This window comes from Crocuta crocuta, unplaced genomic scaffold (assembly GCF_008692635.1).
Source record: "Crocuta crocuta isolate KB4526 unplaced genomic scaffold, BGI_CrCroc_1.0 scaffold56, whole genome shotgun sequence".
In the NCBI taxonomy this organism is placed as follows: Eukaryota; Metazoa; Chordata; class Mammalia; order Carnivora; family Hyaenidae; genus Crocuta; species Crocuta crocuta.
The window spans coordinates 6,886,572-6,905,055 of NW_027531334.1; the positions used below are offsets into that span (position 1 = coordinate 6,886,572).

An 18,484-nucleotide genomic window follows, 5' to 3' on the forward strand; every position below is an offset into this window, starting at 1 on the left:
TTTTAATACAAAGCAAGAAAGACTATAAAGAGGTCTTGGTGAAAGAAAGGAGGCTCTGTCCAGGGCACAAGGCAAGTCTTCGTAGATGATGTGACTTTGAGCTATGGTTTGAAAATGGGCTAGCACTTAAAATCCTAGACTTCATTTGGAACACCAAAATAATCGAGTCTGTGTGTACATGTCTCCATACATTAAAGTCATTATGTCTCTGGTCTACAACCTGGAGACTACAAAGTGGTCTGTGAAGATGGACAGGGATGGCTGGAAACATATCAGGATCTGTCATCATGCCTTAAGGGACAAACGTTTCTTTGAAAAGAAATCACCCTCAGACCACCTCTAAGGTTAGAATGTCAGTTTTATAGCCGACACTACATAAAGGTGTTAGAAGTCCTTCTCGGGAACTATAGGAGCTTGGGGCCTAGATGAATCAAGACTCGGTGCCGGGGTGTAGAACTGAAACATTTTGCTCAGAGGTCAAAGGACTGTGTAAATTTGAGAGAAAGTGTCAAACCAACCCTGACTTCATAGTCATTAAAGTTTTACTCAAAAGAATGTGTCCCTGGCTTGGTAGCTTAGCAAAAATTCAGAGCAGATCAATACAGTTCTCTTTAGTTCCAACCAAAAATATTGTTTTCTCAGTTCTTCACCTAAACATTTGAGAGACATGACTGGGCACTTGCTTAACAGTCTCGGTGTCCTGTCCCTAAAGGGGAACCAAGTAATCTGTCTCTGAAGCCACAGTAACTTGAAAAGGGCTTTGGGATGACAGGTACTAAAAATATCTGCAGTACATGTTTGAAAAACTCTGGACCACAGAAAAGTGGGGCTTTGAACTGAAATGGCTCCTCATATCTGAAATATGGCATTTGCTTCTAAAGTAAGATATTTTTTCTTCTGTGATGGAAGATTTCTGGTGCAAGTGACTTCCAGTCCCAGTGTTTGAAGATTTCCTTGGGAGGCGCAGAAAAGAGGGAAAGTATATAGACCACGTATAACTGCGTGATTTTGTTAGCGAACAAATTGTTGCCCTGTAGCACGTGACAACTGACGAGACGTAACGGACAATGTGGTAGTATCTGAATATCTCTTCTGCTTTAAAGTTAGTTGATTATCAAATAAATGAAGCGTTGTCTATGTTATGCTTTCCTTCTAAATCACCCCAGGGAGATAGAAAAAGCCTCCTACAAACAAAACAAAACAAAACAAAAAACCCTCTAGGATTCTTTTTTTTTTTTTTTTAATTGGCAAGTTCAGGGTCTGCCTGCTTTGATTTCCAGGCTTGTCTTCACAGCATGAGTGTGTGTAGCTGAATCAAGCTCACCTGAGACCCAGTTGACTGCTTCCAAATTCCACATTCCCGAAGGACAGGGATTTGGTTTCTTAATCTTCACCTCTCCTTGCAGATTCCTCTGCTACTAAGTAAGCAACTTACTTAGTTGCTTACTAAGTAAGTAAGTAGTTGCTACTAAGTAAGCAACTTGAAGAACAAATGGTAGTTGGTATGAAATGTAGACAATGTTATCAGTGAAATGAGGGTGACCAACTTGTCCATTTTGCCTGATGGACTTGTGGGCTTGCCTAATGTTAGCACTGATAGCCCCATGTCCTGGTGAAACCCTTCCGTATGGTTGGTGCGCCAAAGTAAAATCCCTATTTTCTGGTACCAATTGGGTATTTCTAAAGCAGTTAAAATACATGTAATTATTTTACAAGACTTGTTTTAGATGGGTTAAAGCATCAGAATCTCCTTTTTTCTCCAGCTTTATTGAGAAATAATTGACATCCATGTATCTATATTGACCTTGACATGCTGGTACCACGTCTAGATTCATTTGAGCCCCAAACTATATACTATTGAATAGGTTTAAGGTATACAATGTGAAGATTTGATATATGTACATATTGCAAGGTCTTTACCACAATGTGGTTAGTTAATACAACCTCTGCCCTATGTAATTAGCATTTGTTGTCATTGTGGTGAGACCACATTACAGCTCTACTCTACCAGTAACTTTCAAGTATATAAGACACAATCATTAATGATGGTCATCATGCTACACATCAGAATCTCCTCTAAATGTTTAAGAAAAATGAAGCAAAGCTGCTGAACACAGACTGGGTTTTGAAGGCTTCCACCAAAAAGGGACTGTAGAATCACACTGCTCAGATGGGCTAGTTGTGTGGCACATGTTCATTCCAGAGGGTCTTTTTCTGTTAAATAATAGTAGATCAGAAAGAGCTTTGGTACACACAGTACCTTTCATCTAAGTGTAATGAATGGGTAAGAATGGGGCTGCTAGCGTCCCTGCGGGAGATGTGAGCGAGAGATCACATTTCATCCATTAGAAAGTCTCAGAGCGTTGCATTGTGGGGGTGGCGGAGGAAGCACTTTAATAAGCCACTCCATCTCAGAGGATGCTGGAGGGACAACAGCAGGGGAGAGGCCNTACATGAATTTGAGAAGAGGACCTGAGGTGGAGAAGAAATTCAGAGAAAGACAGAATTTTGGCTTATTTAGGAGCCACGTGATAAGAGGGGGAAAGGATGAGCAGGAGAGAACCAGAGAATGTTCCATGGAAGCAACGTAGCTAGGAGATCTTTAAAGATTAGACGCACTTATGAACTTTTTAAAAAAGACATTTATTTGTTTATTTTGAGAGAGAGAAAGAGAGAGAGCTGGGGATGGGGAAGACAGAGAGATTGAAAAAAAAAAAATCCCAAGCAGGCTCTCAGCAGCACAGAGCCGGACTTGGGGCTTGAACTCACAAACTGTGAGATCATGACCTGAGCTGAAACCAAGAGTTGGATGCTTAACTGACTGAACCACCCAGATGCCCCAATGTGCCTAGGAACTTTTAACAACTGCTTACCGTTGGCAGGGTGTTCAGTACAATCTTCTTCTTTCTCCCATTTCTTCAGTCATCAATAAAGTCTGTATTGCTTATAGGAGGTTTAGGGTAAGCAAATACTTACAGGATTTAGAGGTCCTGAGTTCCAAGACCAGGTTGGTAAAGGGTAGGGGAAAATAAAGCACACGTGGACACAGGAGCCAGAGGCTGATGGCCAGCCAACATCTGGGCCCTGTAGGCACAAGGAGGTCATTTCCAGGCAAGAGCTGCCTTTGCTTGGTACCATTAAGCCAACCTCAGGGGCCACCCTATTTTGGACCCAAGCACTGTGTTAATCCAGGACAAACTGGGCGAGCTGTCTGAGGGCTGAAGTGTCACCTGCCATTTGTTTGGGTCTCCCGTTCTCAGGAAGAAGCTGGCAATCAGGTTGCAGGAGGCTGCCGAAGCCGTGGAGGCAGCAAATGCCAGAAATGCCTCCCTGGAGAGGACCAGGCAGCGACTGCAGCTCGAACTTGGGGACACCCTGTGGGACCTCGGGAAGGCCCGTTCCTCGGCAGCTGTGCTGGACCGGAAGCAGCAGCACTTTGACAAGTGCTTTGATGACTGGAGGCAGAAGCAGGCGGAGTCACAGGCGGTGCTGGAGGCCTCTCAGGAGGAGGTGCGCGCCCTTAGCATGGAGCTCCTCAAACTCAGGCACGCCTGCGAGGAGAGCACTGAGAGCCACGAGACGCTTCAGAGGGTGAACAAGAATCTCCAAGGTACTCAGCAGGGCTTGGAGCCAGAGCAGGGCATGGCGGTGTCGGGCGCCCTGGCTTCCAGGGCAGACACTTAGGCATTGTCGTGGTCTGGCTCAGGTTTTCCCATTTCCATTTTTAGTACTCTTTTTGGAAACCTTTTAAAAATTACGGTTATTATTTTTATTAAATTCTAAAAATAAGACTACACTCTTTTATTTTTTAAAATGTTTATTTTTGAGAGAGTGTGAGTGGGGGAGGGGCAGAGAGAGGGAGACCCAGAATCTGAAGCAGCCTTCAGGCTCTGAGCTGTCAGCACAGAGTCCCACGTGGTGCTCAAACCCACAAACTGCGAGATCATGACCTGAGCCAAAGTCAGAGGCTTAACCAACTGAGCCTCCTAGATGCCCTGAAAAAGGACTACTTTCTGACCTGAACCCTGGGTTCTCTGTCAAGAAAGCCACTATTAAGAATTTCTTTATCATCCGTAGTCTTACCGAGATTTCCCATGCATATATTCGTGCGTGTATTATTCAAATTTCACAGTATCCAACACCTTTTCTCTTTTTTTTTCGCTTGTCAGTATATTTTCTAATTTAACAAATATTTCCATAGGCTACATTATGCGCCGGGCTCTGTTGTATATGTAACCATTCGTTATTTAATTCTCAGAACAGTCCTATGTGTTAGTTTCTTTGTCTGTAAAATGCAGATTATGTTAAATCATGTAAGATTAAGAACTGGTCCAAATTCACAGTTGATCAAAAGCAGATCTGAGATTGGAGCCTGGCCAGCTTGACTCGAGCATATACACACTTAACTACCAGCTATGCCACCTTCCACATGCCTTGCAATTCTCTTTGTATGTCTGCACAAGGAGACCTGCCGTGTGATCGCTAATAGTTCCATAGTGTTTTGTAATAAGGATGGTAAATGTGTATTTAACGAGACCTTATTCAGTTTAGATATGATGTTTCTCAATTAGAAGTAATACTATGCTGTACATGCTGCACATATATTTGTGGACATGTAATAATATTTCAGTTGAGGTAGATTCCTAGGAACAAAACTGCTGGGTTAAAGAAATGAACTTCTAAATTTTGAGCTACTGCCAAGCATCCCTTCAGAGTGACTGCCAGCTTACACCAGCACCATCAGGGATGTGCATTAAAACCCTGAGATGCCCTGGGAGCAAGTTCATTACTGTTGGAGACATAAATGAGTGTTACCTCCCTGTTGGCCCACACAGTCCACGATCGGGTCACTGACTTGGGATGTGACAGGTGCTGGGACAGTGGTTAGAAACCTTTAGCGGCATCCAAACCACCTGGAGGGCTTGTTAAAATAGTTGACTGGACCCTACCCCCAGAGTTTCTGATTCACTGGGTCTAGGGTGGGGTCTGAGAATTTGCATTTCTAACAAATTGCCAGTAAGGCCAGTGCTGCTGGTCTGGGGACCACACTTGGTTTGGGATGGGGCTTAGGTAGAAGTCTTTTCATTTTTTTTTTTAAATTTTTTTTAATGTTTTATTTCTGAGAGAGAAAGAGAGAGAGAGAAAGCGTGAGAAGGGGAGGGTCAGAGAGAGAGAGAGAAACACAGAATCTGAAGCAGGTTCCAGGCTCTGAGCTAGCTGTTAGCATAGAGCCCGAAGCGGGGCTCGAATCCACGAAGCGTGAGATCATGACCTGAACCGAAGTCGGATGCTTAACCGACTGAACCACCCAGGCTCCGCAGTAGAAGTCTTTTCAAAAGCTCTCCAAGCGATTCTGAGGTATGGTCAGAGTGGAGAACCACTGTCCTGAATTTTCTTTTGGAAACCTTTCTTCTGGAGAGGGTTTATGAGAGAAGGACTTATTACATAAGAATTGTCATCTAAAGGGTTTGGTTTTGTAACTTTTCTTTTTTTAAAAATTTGTTTTAATGTTTGTTTGTTTGAGAGAGAGAGGTGGGAGGAGGGGCAGAGAGAGAGGGAGACACAGAATCTGAAGCAGGCTCCAGGCTCTGAGCTGTCAGCACAGAGCCTGACACAGGACTTGAGCCCACAAATGGTGAGATCATGACCTGAGCCAAGGTCCAGGTGCCCCATAGTTTTGTAACTTTTTAAAACTGTTGTCACATCCCATCATATCCCATCCCATCCCATCCCAGCCAGGGATCTCAAAACCAGAGGAGCAGGCATGCTCTTGAGCTCCTTCTACCACCTCTGGACTATGGGTAATTCCCGGAGCTACTTGGCCCTCCTCCACACCTCTTAGTTACTAAAGAGTTCCTTCATAAAGAGGCAGAGATGACAACAACAATCCTGAATGGTAGAGGCTTTGTCACTTCTGGATGCCTTTTTCTGTTAAGAGACTTATGTTCATGAGAGACTAGCCATAAACCTTCAAGTGCTTGACCTCCTTTGAAGTCTTTGGTCTCTCTGGGCTCCTATGTCTACTTCTGGCAGGCAATGACCCAGCTTATGCTTTAAGTTCCCATTGTGGTGTTGAGTGTCAGTGGACAAAATGGCAGCCACTGCTGTCAAGAGCTGAGCACTTACACTGGAAGTATAAAGATTCAGGTCTGTGACTTAGAGCACCACCAGGCAGAATCTGACGTGGCTCGGATAAGAAGTACCGCCACATAAAGTTGTACAGGTTGTTCTTGGCACAGTACTCTGAGAAGCACCATCCTTTCTAGTTGTCGTGGGTAACTTTCTGGCAGGTGGCAAAAGAATGTATTGAAGAAAGACTTTGTCTAATTCAAACAAGGTCCTATATGTGCCAGTAGTGGCCTTGCCATCAGGCTTCCAAGGATGGCATGACTACGGTCCCAGGGATACAGTCTGCTGTACCTGATAGTATGGGTCTGAGACGGGTTCTGTTCACTAACTTTGGTTTTCTTCCCTTCCCAGAAGAGATTTCTAATCTGACAAATCAGGTGAGGGAAGGAAAGAAGAACTTAGGTGGAATGGAGAAGGCCAAGAAACGGATTGAACAAGAGAAGACTGAAGTCCAGGTGGCACTGGAAGAAGCAGAGGTATTACTTCCAGGGAGCAAAGAAGGTTTTTGTCACTGTGACAAAGCAGGAAATCTGCTATCCAGTAATAATAGCAGCAGCAACAACAAAATGACACTTCTTCGAGTGTTAACTACTACAAGCTAGAGACTATGCCCAGTGCTAGATATGCATTATTTTGTGTAACCGCCCTAGCAAACTATTGTCCCTATTTCACAAATGAAGAAATTGATGCTCAGAGAGCAGGATAAGCAGTAGCAGATGCATATCTACCAGTTGCAATGAAAAAAGGAACAATGTCTCTCTCGTTCATCAATTTATCCTCAGTGCTTAGACCTTTGCTATTCAAAATGTGGCCCAAGGATCAGCTGCTTGGAACTGCATTGCCCTGGAGCTTGTTAGACATTCTGACTCCCAGCCCTCTCCCCAGATCTACTGAATCAGAATCTGCATTTTAACAAGATCCTGTAGCGTTCATATTTACACTGACATTTGAGAGGCACTGGCCTAGAACATTGGCTTGGTGTGTAGTCGAGGTTCAACAAATATCTGTTGAGTGTCGAATGAATCAATAACCTCATATCTCCCCCTCTCTTTAAAAAAAGTCAGCCCACATTTTTTTTCCTAAAAAGCTTTAGTTTTAAAAATGAGATTCAAAGTGATGTTCTCAAACATTTGCCCTGGAAGCTCATCTTTGTACAGATTGTGTGACAGGAGTGTTTTGAACGCTCTGGATTCAAAGTTCAAGAGCAGTCTCTGGCTTTATCCCTCAATGTGTGCCAGCGATAGAAAGAACCACCGAGAAGACTTTAGGCCAAAGAGAGTGACCTAAAAAGAGTCATCCGTCATGGTCACTAAACAGTTAACAAGCTCAGCAAAGCCTCTTTTCTCATAGCTGAATTTCATCTTCTTGACCCTCCCAATAGACTAAGTACCCCGTACTTAAAACACAGCCCCCACCACTCACCCTCCAATTGAGAAAATGATTTTAAAAGGCAAAGCAATCAGTTTTCAACAGAGCCTTTTGGAAGGTCTGAGAATGGAAAATTAGACTACTCCATACCAAGCAATGTCTGTTAAATTTATCTTATCACTATATTTCTGTATGAAACCAGCCAGACAGAAGCCATGTCCGCACGTAACCCCACATACAAAGGTGTCAATCGGATGGCTTTTGACGCAGCTCTTGCGTTTTTGTGAACAACTGTTGCCCTGAGGTCTTCTACAGTTCATCTAGAATCCTTTTGCTTGCTGGTGTAGTGTCGTTCACCTAACAAGGCTGGTTGGTGAACAAAGTTGGTGAACTTTGTTTCCTGAACTTGTTCCCTTTGATCCACTGGCCATCCTGGCTAGGGACTTGATAAAGCCACCACCTTAACCTAAACAAGTAATTTTTATGGCAGAAATTTCAAGCGCTATGACAAGCCAGTGAGAGATATGATTGGGCGGGGGCAAGCTTAGTCTGATATAACTTACAGACTTTTTTGTGTATTGAATTGACTAGCATGTCCTAGGTGAGAAGGCCGTAGCGCTCATACCACTTACTACCACTAGATGGCATTATATTCTATTTGCATTTTCTCAAGTTTTATCTTCTACAGCATCCATAAATACTTTATCAACTTGGACATGTATTTGTAAAATTGGGTTATTTGTTTTCCTGGGTGCGCCTTTATGAGAATCTGTATCAGATTATTTCTGAAGCCACAAAACTCAAATTATCCCAGGTCACCTCCCCAAAGATTCACTTTCTCTGTGGATTCTAGAGGGTGAGAGGTGACAGTTTCCCCCTGAAGGAAGGGCACCATTTCCTTGCAGGAAATTGCTATCCAAGCGTTGGTTTTTGATTTATTTTCTCTTATATTGAAGGTAGTGTTGAGGGAACACCAGCAAGGCCTTGAGGCATATTAAAATTCCTAACATCTTTCTTCTTTTTATCTTGAAATTGCTACTCAGTTTTACTTTCTACTTTAGTTTGTATGTGGCAAGCACGTCTTAGAACTGTCTGCCAATTGTCAACTGACCCACAGATGCTTGCCACACTTATGCCCTTTATAAACATCTTCCTGAGTATCCTCCAAATATTTTGTTTGTTTCTACTGCTATATAAATTTTATCTTTGGAATGGGCTTTAAAGGTTTAACCAAAACTCCACTTTTAAACTTGAATCACCTTTATAACATCCCTGGCGGTAATTGCCTTGCCTATATTTAAAGGCTCAAAGGGGCAAGAGATTTCCCTAGCCGTCAAAGCAAGCCATTTGAAGTAGTATTAATAATCATGGTGGTGACGGCTCACACAGAGTGTTATGTGTCAGGTACATCTGAAATTCCTTTACTGTTCTTCCTCTGACAATATTTGGACACTATCCTGTTTCCTGTTCTCTGACTACTTTCACCTTTTTTCTCTATTCCACAGATGTCCAGAATTAAAGAAAATATTCCAGCTAGGAGTTATCACTTTCCTTGTTCTAGTTTTGATCCTTTTATTGATTCATCCTAAGGATGAACTATATTAAGAAAAGTCAAGAGTAATGAATTAAAAAGTTTAAATATAGTCACAGACAAGATTGAATTTTCTATTTTAAAAAAATGCTTTAGAATTCTAGTTCTTGAACTAGAGCCAAGAGCCCTAAGAATGTCAAAGCTGGAAGTGACGTGACAAACAGAAGCAGTCACTTGTCTCTCTCATCCTGTTCCAATCTTCAGGGACCTGAGTTGAACTTAGAGCCCTCCCAACAACTCCAGAGAGAGCTGCAATAGTGACATACATTTTGAGAAAAAAAAAAAAATTGGTATCCGTAAAGCAGACTTAACTTAGTACTTTTAATTTCTGTGTTTCAGGGAGCTCTGGAACGTAATGAAAGCAAGATTCTTCGCTTCCAGCTTGAACTCTTGGAAGCTAAAGCAGAACTTGAAAGAAAGCTTTCAGAGAAAGATGAAGAAATAGAAAATTTTAGGTATCTGAGATTATTCTGATGAGCCACATTTGCATACTCCATAGTCCTTGACTGAACAGAACACGCTGTGTTTGGCCGCCTTTATGCCCCCTGCGGGAACATTACCAAAGAAGCCTAGCCCGTCTACCCCTATGCCAGATCTTTCTAGGAAGCTCACCACTATTAATATAAAGGAACACCTCTGTGCAGTTACTGTCTGTTTTCAGGGTATTCTTATGATGGAGCGGCTTCTGTTCTTATAGAGACTCAAGAGAGCACACCAGAAAAGCATACTTATATGTACAAGGGCTGTGGGCACTGCCTGGTCTCCCTGTAACAAATCTCTTTCTTGGGCATTCAAGAAGCTGACTAATAATGCTGACGAGTGGAGGAAAGGAACTAAATGTGATGCCGTACATTAAAATTAACATCAGATCAGAGTGAAATGTTCACACACCCCCTGCCTGCACCTGTAGCCATTTGTTTGGAGAGGGGCGGAAGCCAGGAGCTAAGCTGCTTATTGAATCCCTGTTGAAGTGGCTGAGTCTTAATGGTCAGGAAACTGAATTAGACAGGACTCATGGGTTGCAGGATCTTTTCTTAGCCTCATCATAACAAGCTGATGACTTTAGTCATTCCTCTTCTTAGCATCTCCGTGAAGTAAGGGGATAAAAGCAGCCCCGCTCATGTCACAGAAGGTGGTGAGGAAGATCAGTCAGCTGATGTTGGCAAAGCACTTCACACTGTATAGATCAAAGGCACAATTATAAACACATGGAATTCACTGTGATTATATCATTTATCTGATCTGTTCCGTTAAGTCAGTGCCATATGTCAGCAAGGAAAATCACTGGCGTCTGAGTTTCCACGGGCAACTTGCTTTCAACATGTTTGTTAAAATAATTTTTAAAAGTTGTTAATATATTCAGTTGAACTGGCTTCTTTCCCATAGCCCCAGGTCAGACAAAACTCCCATGGGGGTCATTTTTTTTTTTTTAATGAGAACATCAAGCCAGATTTGGGCCTCTGTGTGCTTTGAGTTATCCTTGCTTGCTCTCACTCACGGATACTTGCCTCTCTAGGGCTGACTGTGAGGATGAATTCTGGTCTACTTAAGAGGCTCTCACTCAGTGTCTAAAAGAATTTTTTTCTGATGAAGGGCAAAACATCAGGCCTTGATATTTGCCCTACTTCCTTCCATGAGGAACAAAAATGAACATTTCTTTGTGCAGTCAAAAAAAAAAAACCTCATTTCAGGTAACATCAACCCTGCGCCTATTAATAGACCTAGCTTAGGGGAAAATGAATCCTCAGAGAGTCTGCCTCTCTCCTCAGGTACATCTGAATGTCTTAGAGCAGTTCACCAATTATAATAATCTTAGTGCAAAGGAAGCCGGAGATCCAAACAGCCAGGGCTGGGAGAAGAAAGAGCTGAACACCAGGCTGGGGCTGTGGAGGGACTGAAAAAAGAAGGGGCGGGTTGGAGGGTGGGGCGAGCTAGTCAGGAGTTTTAGTTAATGATCCATAATAACTATAATAGGTACATCCGGAAAGGAGAGATGAGCATATCTTACAAAATTTCACAAATGCCCTCTCAGACCCTTTCTGTGCCGGTGCAGATTGCATCTGAAGCCTCGGTTTGGTCTGACTTCGGGGGCTGGGAGAGGAAGGCGCCCTCGGGAATCTGCACCGAATGGCAGGGCGAAGTACTAGCAGAGCAGAGGATTCTGAGCAATCGAGATAAGCCGGGCCAATTCTAGAACTGGAGGAAAATATGGCCTGGAGGTGAGATGAGGTTCGAGGTCCTGTGTCCGCATAAACCTTGGGAAAGGCCACAAAAACTGAAGGAGGCGTGTGAAGAAGGGACTAGAGATGCCAGCGAGACTCAGAGGCGTAGACAAGAGCCCTGAGGGTGCCGCACAGCAACGGGGTGATTCATTCCCCTCCTCCTCCACTCCAGGGAGGACGCATCCCCACTGAGCCGGAGGCCTGTCGCTGGTGAAAAGTATGAGCAGCTGGGACATATGTGTCATATGTTTTGCTTGTTAAATACGTATTTGAGCACTTCATGTTGGCCAGACGCTGGGCCTGCTATTCTTGTCGGGGCTTCCTAAACTTTTATGGATGGATGAGGCTTTCTTTCTTTAAAAAACATTTTTTTTTCCCCTACTGTGTTCTAATTGACGTAGGTAGAAGTAGGGAGGTGATAATGCAGTCACCAGTGGCAGGAGGGGAGGAGGTGTGGTGTCTGGCTCTGGTCCTCTCCATCCTGGATACAGGAAAGAAGGCATAATGGCGGCTAGAATGAGGGCCAGCTGGTGGCCCTAACTGTCACCTGGGTCCAGACTCAGAACTAGGTTGAAAACAAGTGGTTCAGGTGGCTCCAAATTCTCAGAAGCCACAGAAGCCATCCCTCCTCCAACTCAGGGTGTTCAGGGAAATGCTGAAGTGTGGGAGTGTCTGGTCACTGGCCGGGGGCCAGGACCGACCTGGCCTGTACTCTCTCAGGCACAGCCAGAGAGGTGCTGCTGAAGCTGTCGGGAATGAGGGCCTAAGTCCTGACTCTGTCAACACGCATTAGCTTGCTTTAGTTTGGTCGCCTGTGGAAGGGTTGAACAGACTTTCTGTAGAGGATCAGACAGTGTAGGGAAGAAAAAATTCTCCTTACCCTCTTTAGGGCTCTGGCTGATCGTAAGAATTAAACTGACTTAAGACAGTTTAACAGGAGAAACGTCTACACGTTTTATTCAATTTTTACATCTAGGTGGGAGCCTTCACAGAAGAATGAAGACCCCGGAGCACAACCACAGCAGGCAGTTTTATCCCTTTAGACAAAGAAACAATAAACTTCTGAAGAATTGACAAGGCACAGCGATTTGGGCTAGTGGTAGTTCAAATACTGAAGAATTAACAAGGTTTGTTTATACAGCCCTCTTGGCCCCGAAGTCCCTCTCTGGTCCCCTCCCTCCCTTCTGTACAGGGGAGGGGATCTTTCACATGGGAGGTTTATCTCCTACATTCAGGGACGAAGGGCAGAGGTGAGAGTGGTCTTGCTGCTTCATTGTTTTCTGACTCCTTGAGCTTAAGATATTGAATAGCCCAAGGTGCCATATTTTGGGGTAGCATTGGAACAGCATCACTCGTAAATATTTTCAGCTTTGCAGGCAGGACTTCAATTTTGCAGTGTAGATTGAAAGCAGTTGGAGACAATAGAAAATCAAGTAGTCATGGCTGGATGTGGCCTCTAGCTTCTAGTTTGCCCAGCCCTGGCCTATATAGCCTTAGGGGTCTACACATCATTTTTAATGTTCCATCATGTTTTCCTTCCATTTGGCCTGTTCCTCAGAATTCAGTGATGTCAAATGGTTTCACACATGGTTTTAATTTATAAGCACCATCAAACTTAATTTCATTTATCGGCTGAGTCTCTGCCAGAAGAATATGTTTAAGTCTCTTCTCATTTCTAAGTAAAATATTTCAGCATGTCTTCAAGAAATAGGATTTCACACTTAGACATGGTATTTGGTTAGGAAAATACCTTGTTAATCATTCTAAAGCTAAATCACATGTATTAAAAATTTAAGGAAAATCTCGCATTTCTCTGATACAGATAAACAATCTTGCAGGAGACAAAAAAAGTGACCTAATGAATTGACTGTCCGTTTAAAGTCATCAGTTTTTTCAAGTTTTAATGTCTTTTTTTTTTAATTCTAAATTTTAAAAAAAGTAGCATGCCGTGTTATCTTCATTTCAGGTGTACAACATAGTGATTCAACAATTCTATACATTACTCAGTACATTATAAGTGTACTCTTAATCATCTTCACCTATTTCACCCATCCCCCCTACCCACCTCCTCTCTGGTAACTATCAGTTTGTTTTCTATGGTTAAGAGTCTGTTTTTTGGTTTGTTTCTTTTTTTTCTTTGTTGGTGTGTTTTGTTTCTTAAATTCCACGTATGAATGAAATCGTGTGGTATTTATCTTTTTCTGACTGACTTATTTTGTTTAGCATTATACCGCTAGATCTATCCATCATACCTTCTAGATCCATCCAAAATCCCATTCGTTTTTATGGCTGAGTAATATTCATATATAAATATTTAAAATGCATCACATATGTATGTACCGCATCTTCTTTCTCCATTTCTCTTATATATGAACACTTGGGCTGCGTCCATAATTGTAATTGACATTGTAAATAATACCTCAATAAACATAAGGGTGCATATATCTTTTCAAATTACAGTTTTTGTTTTCTTTCGGTAAATAACCAGTAGTGGAATTACTAGATCATATGGTAGTGGTATTTTTAATTTTTTGAGGAACGTCCATATTGTCATCCACAGTGACTGTACCAGTTTTCAATCCCACCACCAACAGTGCACGAGGGCTCCTATTTCCCCACATCCTCACCAACACTTACTGTTTCTTATATTTTTTATTTTAGCCATTCTGACAGGTGTGAGGTCATATCTCATTGTGGTTTTGATTTGCATTTCCCTGATGATGTGATGTTGAGCGTTTTTTTTTATGTATCTGTTGTCCATCTATATGTCTTCCTTGGAGAAATGTCTGTTCATGTCTTTTGACTATTATTTAATCGGATTATTTGTGGGGTTTTTGGTGCTGAGTTGTTTACATTCTTTAGATATTTTGAGCACTTAACCCTTTATCGGTATGTCATTTGCAAATGTATCACTCAGTAGGTCTTTTCGTTTTGTTGATGGTTTCCTTTGCTGCGTAAAAGCTTTTTATTTTGAGCTGGAGTCCCATTAGTTTATTTTTGCTTTTGTTTCCCTTGCCTGAGGAGACATCTAGAAAAATGTTGCTAAAGCCGATGTCAGAGAAATTGCTACTTTGGTGTCTTGTAGGAGTTTTATGGTTTCAAGTCTCACATTTAGGGCTTTAATCTATTTGGAGTTTATTTTTGTATATGGTGTAAGAAAGTGGTCCTATTTCATTATTGTACATGTAGTTGTCCAGTTTTTCCAGCACCATTTTTTGAAGAGACTGCCTTTTTCCCATGGCGTCTTCTTGCTTCCTTTGTCATAGATCAATTGACCATATAATTATGGGTTTATTTCTAGGTTCTCTATTCTATTCTTTTGATCTATATGTCTATTTTTATGCCAGTATCATACTGTTTTGAAAACCTCAGCTCTGTAGTATATCTTGAAATCTGGGATTGTGATACTTCCAGTTTTGTTCTTAAGTTTCAAGATTGCTTTGGCTATTTGGAGACTTTTGTGGTTCTATACAAATTTTAGGATTATTCTAGTTCTGTGAAAAATGCTGCTGGCATTTTGATAGGAATTGCATTAATTCTATGGATTACTTTGGGTAGTGGGGGCCTTTTAACAACATTTATTCTTCTAATCCACGAGCCTGGAATGTCTTTCCATTTCTTTGTGTCCTCTTCAATTGATTTCATCAATAATTTAGGGTTTTCAGAGTAGTCTTTTACCTCCTTAATTAAGTTTATTCCTGGGTATTTTGTTATTTTGGTGCAATTGTAAGTGAGATTGTTTTCTTTTTCAAAGACTACAAAGATTTAATTGAAAATCACAGTGTCTCATTCAAGATATCTGCCCTTAGGGTTAGGGGCACCCCCAAATCCAGAGTTCCTCACAGGCCCATCCAGGCTCAGCAGTGAGGAGTGTGCAGGGCCGCAGCTCCAGCAGCTGATGGATGCCTGGCCTCCCCAACTTTCCTCTGGAGGGTGAGGTCCAGTTTTCAGATGCTTGCTGCGGCAGGGTCTGTCACCACTGCCTCGGACCCGTTTTGCATCAGCTCAGGCTCATCCTCCCACCGTCCTGGGGAGGGTGGACCAGAACCTTGATTTCTCTTTCTATTAATTCATTATTACTGTATAGAAATTCAATGGATTCTGCATATTAATTTTGTATCCTATGATCTTACTGAACTGATTTATCAGTTTTAATAGTATTTTGGGGGAGTGTTTGTATATACTACCATGTCATCTGCAAATAGTGAAGGTTTTATTTACTTCTTCCTCACCGATATGGAGGACTTTTATTTCTTTTTGTTGTCTGATTGCTGTGTGGAGAGCTTCCAGTAGTATGTTTACTAAAAGCTGTGAGACTGGACATCGTTGTCTTAGTCCTGATCTTAGGGGAAAACCTTTCAGTTTTTCACCATTGGATGTAATGCTAGCTGTGGGTTTTTCATATATGGTCTTTATCATGCTCAGGTATGTTCCCTGTAAACCTACCGTGTTGAGACTTTTTTCATGAATGGGTGTTGTACTTTGTCAAATGCTTTTTCTGCATCAGTTGAAATGATCTGTGGTTTTTATCTTCTCTTTTGATGTGATGTGATGTATCATGTTGATTTGCAAATATTGAACCACACTTGGATCCCAGGAATAAATCCCACTTGATCATGTGAACACTTTTTAATGTATAATTGGATTTGGTCCACTAGTATTTTGTTGAGGATTTTTGCATCTATGTTCATCAGAGATATTGACCCATAGTTCTTTGTTTTTCTAGTGTTGATGATTTTGGTATCAGGGTAATGCTGGCCTCATAGAATGAATTTGGAAGTTTTCCTTCCTCTTCTATTTTTTGAAATAGTTTGAATAGAATAGTTATGAAGCCTTCTTTAAATATTTGGTAGAATTCACCTATGAAGCCATCAGATCCTGGGCTTTTGTTTGTTGGTAATTTTTTGTTTTTTGTCTTTTTTACTGTTTCAGTTTCATTGCTGATAATTGATGTGTTCAAATTTTCTGTTTCCTCCCAATTTGGTTTTGGGAGGTTCTATGTTTTTAGGAATTTATCCATTTTCTTCCAGGCTGTCTAGTTTGTTGGTGTATAATTTTTCATAACATTCTCTTATAATCCTTTGTATTTCTGTGGTGTCGGTTGTTTCTCTTTCATTCTGATTTTGTTTATTTGAGTCCTCTCTCTCTCTCTCTCTCTCTCTCTCTGACTCTGGCTAGTGGTTTATCAATTTTGTTGACCTTTTCAAATAACCAGCTCCTGGTTTCATTGATCCATTCTATGGTTTTTTTCATTAATTTGTGCTCTAATCTTTATTATTTTCTTCCTTCTACTAGTCTTGGGTTTTGTTTCTTTTTCTAGTTTCTTAGGTATAAAGTTAGTTTATTTGAGATTTTTCTTGCTTCTTGAGGTAGACCTATATAGCTATGAACTGCCTTCTTAGAACAGGTTTTGCTGCATCCCAAAGATTTGGGACCATTGTGTTTTCATTTTCACTTTTCTCCATGTATTTTTTTAAATGTTTATTTATTTTTGAGAGGGGAGAGGGGCAAAGAGAAGGAGGCAGATAATCTGCAGCAGGCTCCTTGCTTTCAGCACAAAGCCCAATGTGGGGCTCAAATCCATGAACCAGGAGATCATGGCATGAGCCGAAGTTAGACACTCAACCAACTGAGCCACCCAGGTACCCCTGTATTTTTAAATTTCCTCTTTCATTTATTTGTTGACCCACTCATTATTTAGTAATATGTTATTTAACCTCCATGCATTTGTGTTATTTCCAGAGTTTTTCTTGTGATTGATTTCTAGTTTTGTAGCATTGTGGTCAGACAAGATGTGTGATAGGACTTCAATCTTTTTTAATTCATTGGAATTTGTTTTGTGGCCTAATATATGATCTGTTCTGGAGAATGTTCCATGTGCACTTGAAAAGAATGTGTATTCTGCTTTAGGATGAATGTTCTGCATATATCTATTAAGCCCATCTGGTCCAGTGTGTCATTCAAAGCCACTGTTTACTTATTGATTTTCATTTCGGATGATCTTTCCATTGATGTAAGTAGGATGTTAATGTCCCCTACTATTTTTGTATTACTGTCAGTTACTTTCTTCATGTTTGTTATTAGCTGTTTTCTGTATTTGGGTTCTTCCATAGTGGGTACATAAATACTTGTAATTATTATATCTTCTTGTATTGTTCCCTTTATGATTACATAGAGTCCTTCTTTGTCTCTTGTTACGGTATTTGTTTTAAAGTCTATTTGGTCCAATATAAGTATTGCTACCCTGGATTTCTTTTCATTTCCATTTACATGATAAATACTATCTTATCCCTTTACTTTTTTTTTTTTTTAACAAAGCTTTATTTAAAAAATAGTTTGGCTGTTTTGTCCATCGTTTTTGGCAAACATTTAAATATTTTCAGTAACCAAAGATTGTCAGTGCCTTCTTTCCTCCCCCAAGACAGCTGCCCCTACTGGGTCCTGGGGAGGTCAGCCCTTGCTCAGAGGTGGATCAGTGTAGTGGTGTGTGTTGAGGAGGCACCTTTCTCCCGATTTGAAAGGTTGCATTTGCCTCTGCTAAGACCCTGATCTCACAGCCATACTTCAGCAGGGCTACTGGAGCCAGATCCAGGCCTAGAGCCCCAGAAGCAGCCCTTTGCTGAGATGGAAAGGCAGAGGGGTCACTCCTCTCTCCTCTTCCCTCCCTAGGCACCCTGCAGTCTCAGCCAGTGCTCCTGCCCTGCCCTGCCATCCCCTGTGCCCTAAAGTCCAGCCCATCCCTGGGTCTCTGGGGAAACTGCCCCTGCTTTCTCCTAGGGGAGCAACATCTTTCCACTCTTCTGTCTATAGCTATCCAGGGTCTCCTACAGGTGGAGCACGCAGCTAACTGCCTGAAGTCCCTTCTCCTCTGCTTGAAGGAACTTTAGAAGTCCTAGTTAAAGATAGTGTAGATGACCAGGATGAGCAAGCTATTGCAGTAGCCAGTCCCGGAAAAGAACTTGAAGAGCAGGTCAGCACCTGGCAAGCCTCAGGGCAGATGCCCTTCAGACTGTAGCTGAAGAAGAAGGGAAACCAGAAGAACAGCAACATGCCCATGACCACAGGCACGAAGATGAAGTGTTCCTTGTGCCCCTAGGCCACCTTGCCGAGGCACACACTGCTGCTTGCCTAGCACCGGGGACACAGAATTCCATGGAGTGTGAGCTGGCGACTG

At 41.9% G+C, this 18,484-nt stretch overlaps 1 protein-coding gene across 1 annotated transcript in view; it reads left to right on the forward strand.

Moving 5' to 3' along the window:
• The window catches only part of MYH15 (myosin heavy chain 15), a 150,184-nt gene that overhangs the window by 96,335 nt on the left and 35,365 nt on the right, over positions 1-18,484 (forward strand). Inside the window, exons 31-33 of the mRNA XM_077771823.1 lie at positions 3,261-3,610; positions 6,481-6,605; positions 9,428-9,543. Of these exons, the coding sequence (XP_077627949.1) occupies positions 3,261-3,610; positions 6,481-6,605; positions 9,428-9,543 (591 nt within the window). The remainder of the gene's footprint in view (positions 1-3,260; positions 3,611-6,480; positions 6,606-9,427; positions 9,544-18,484) is intronic.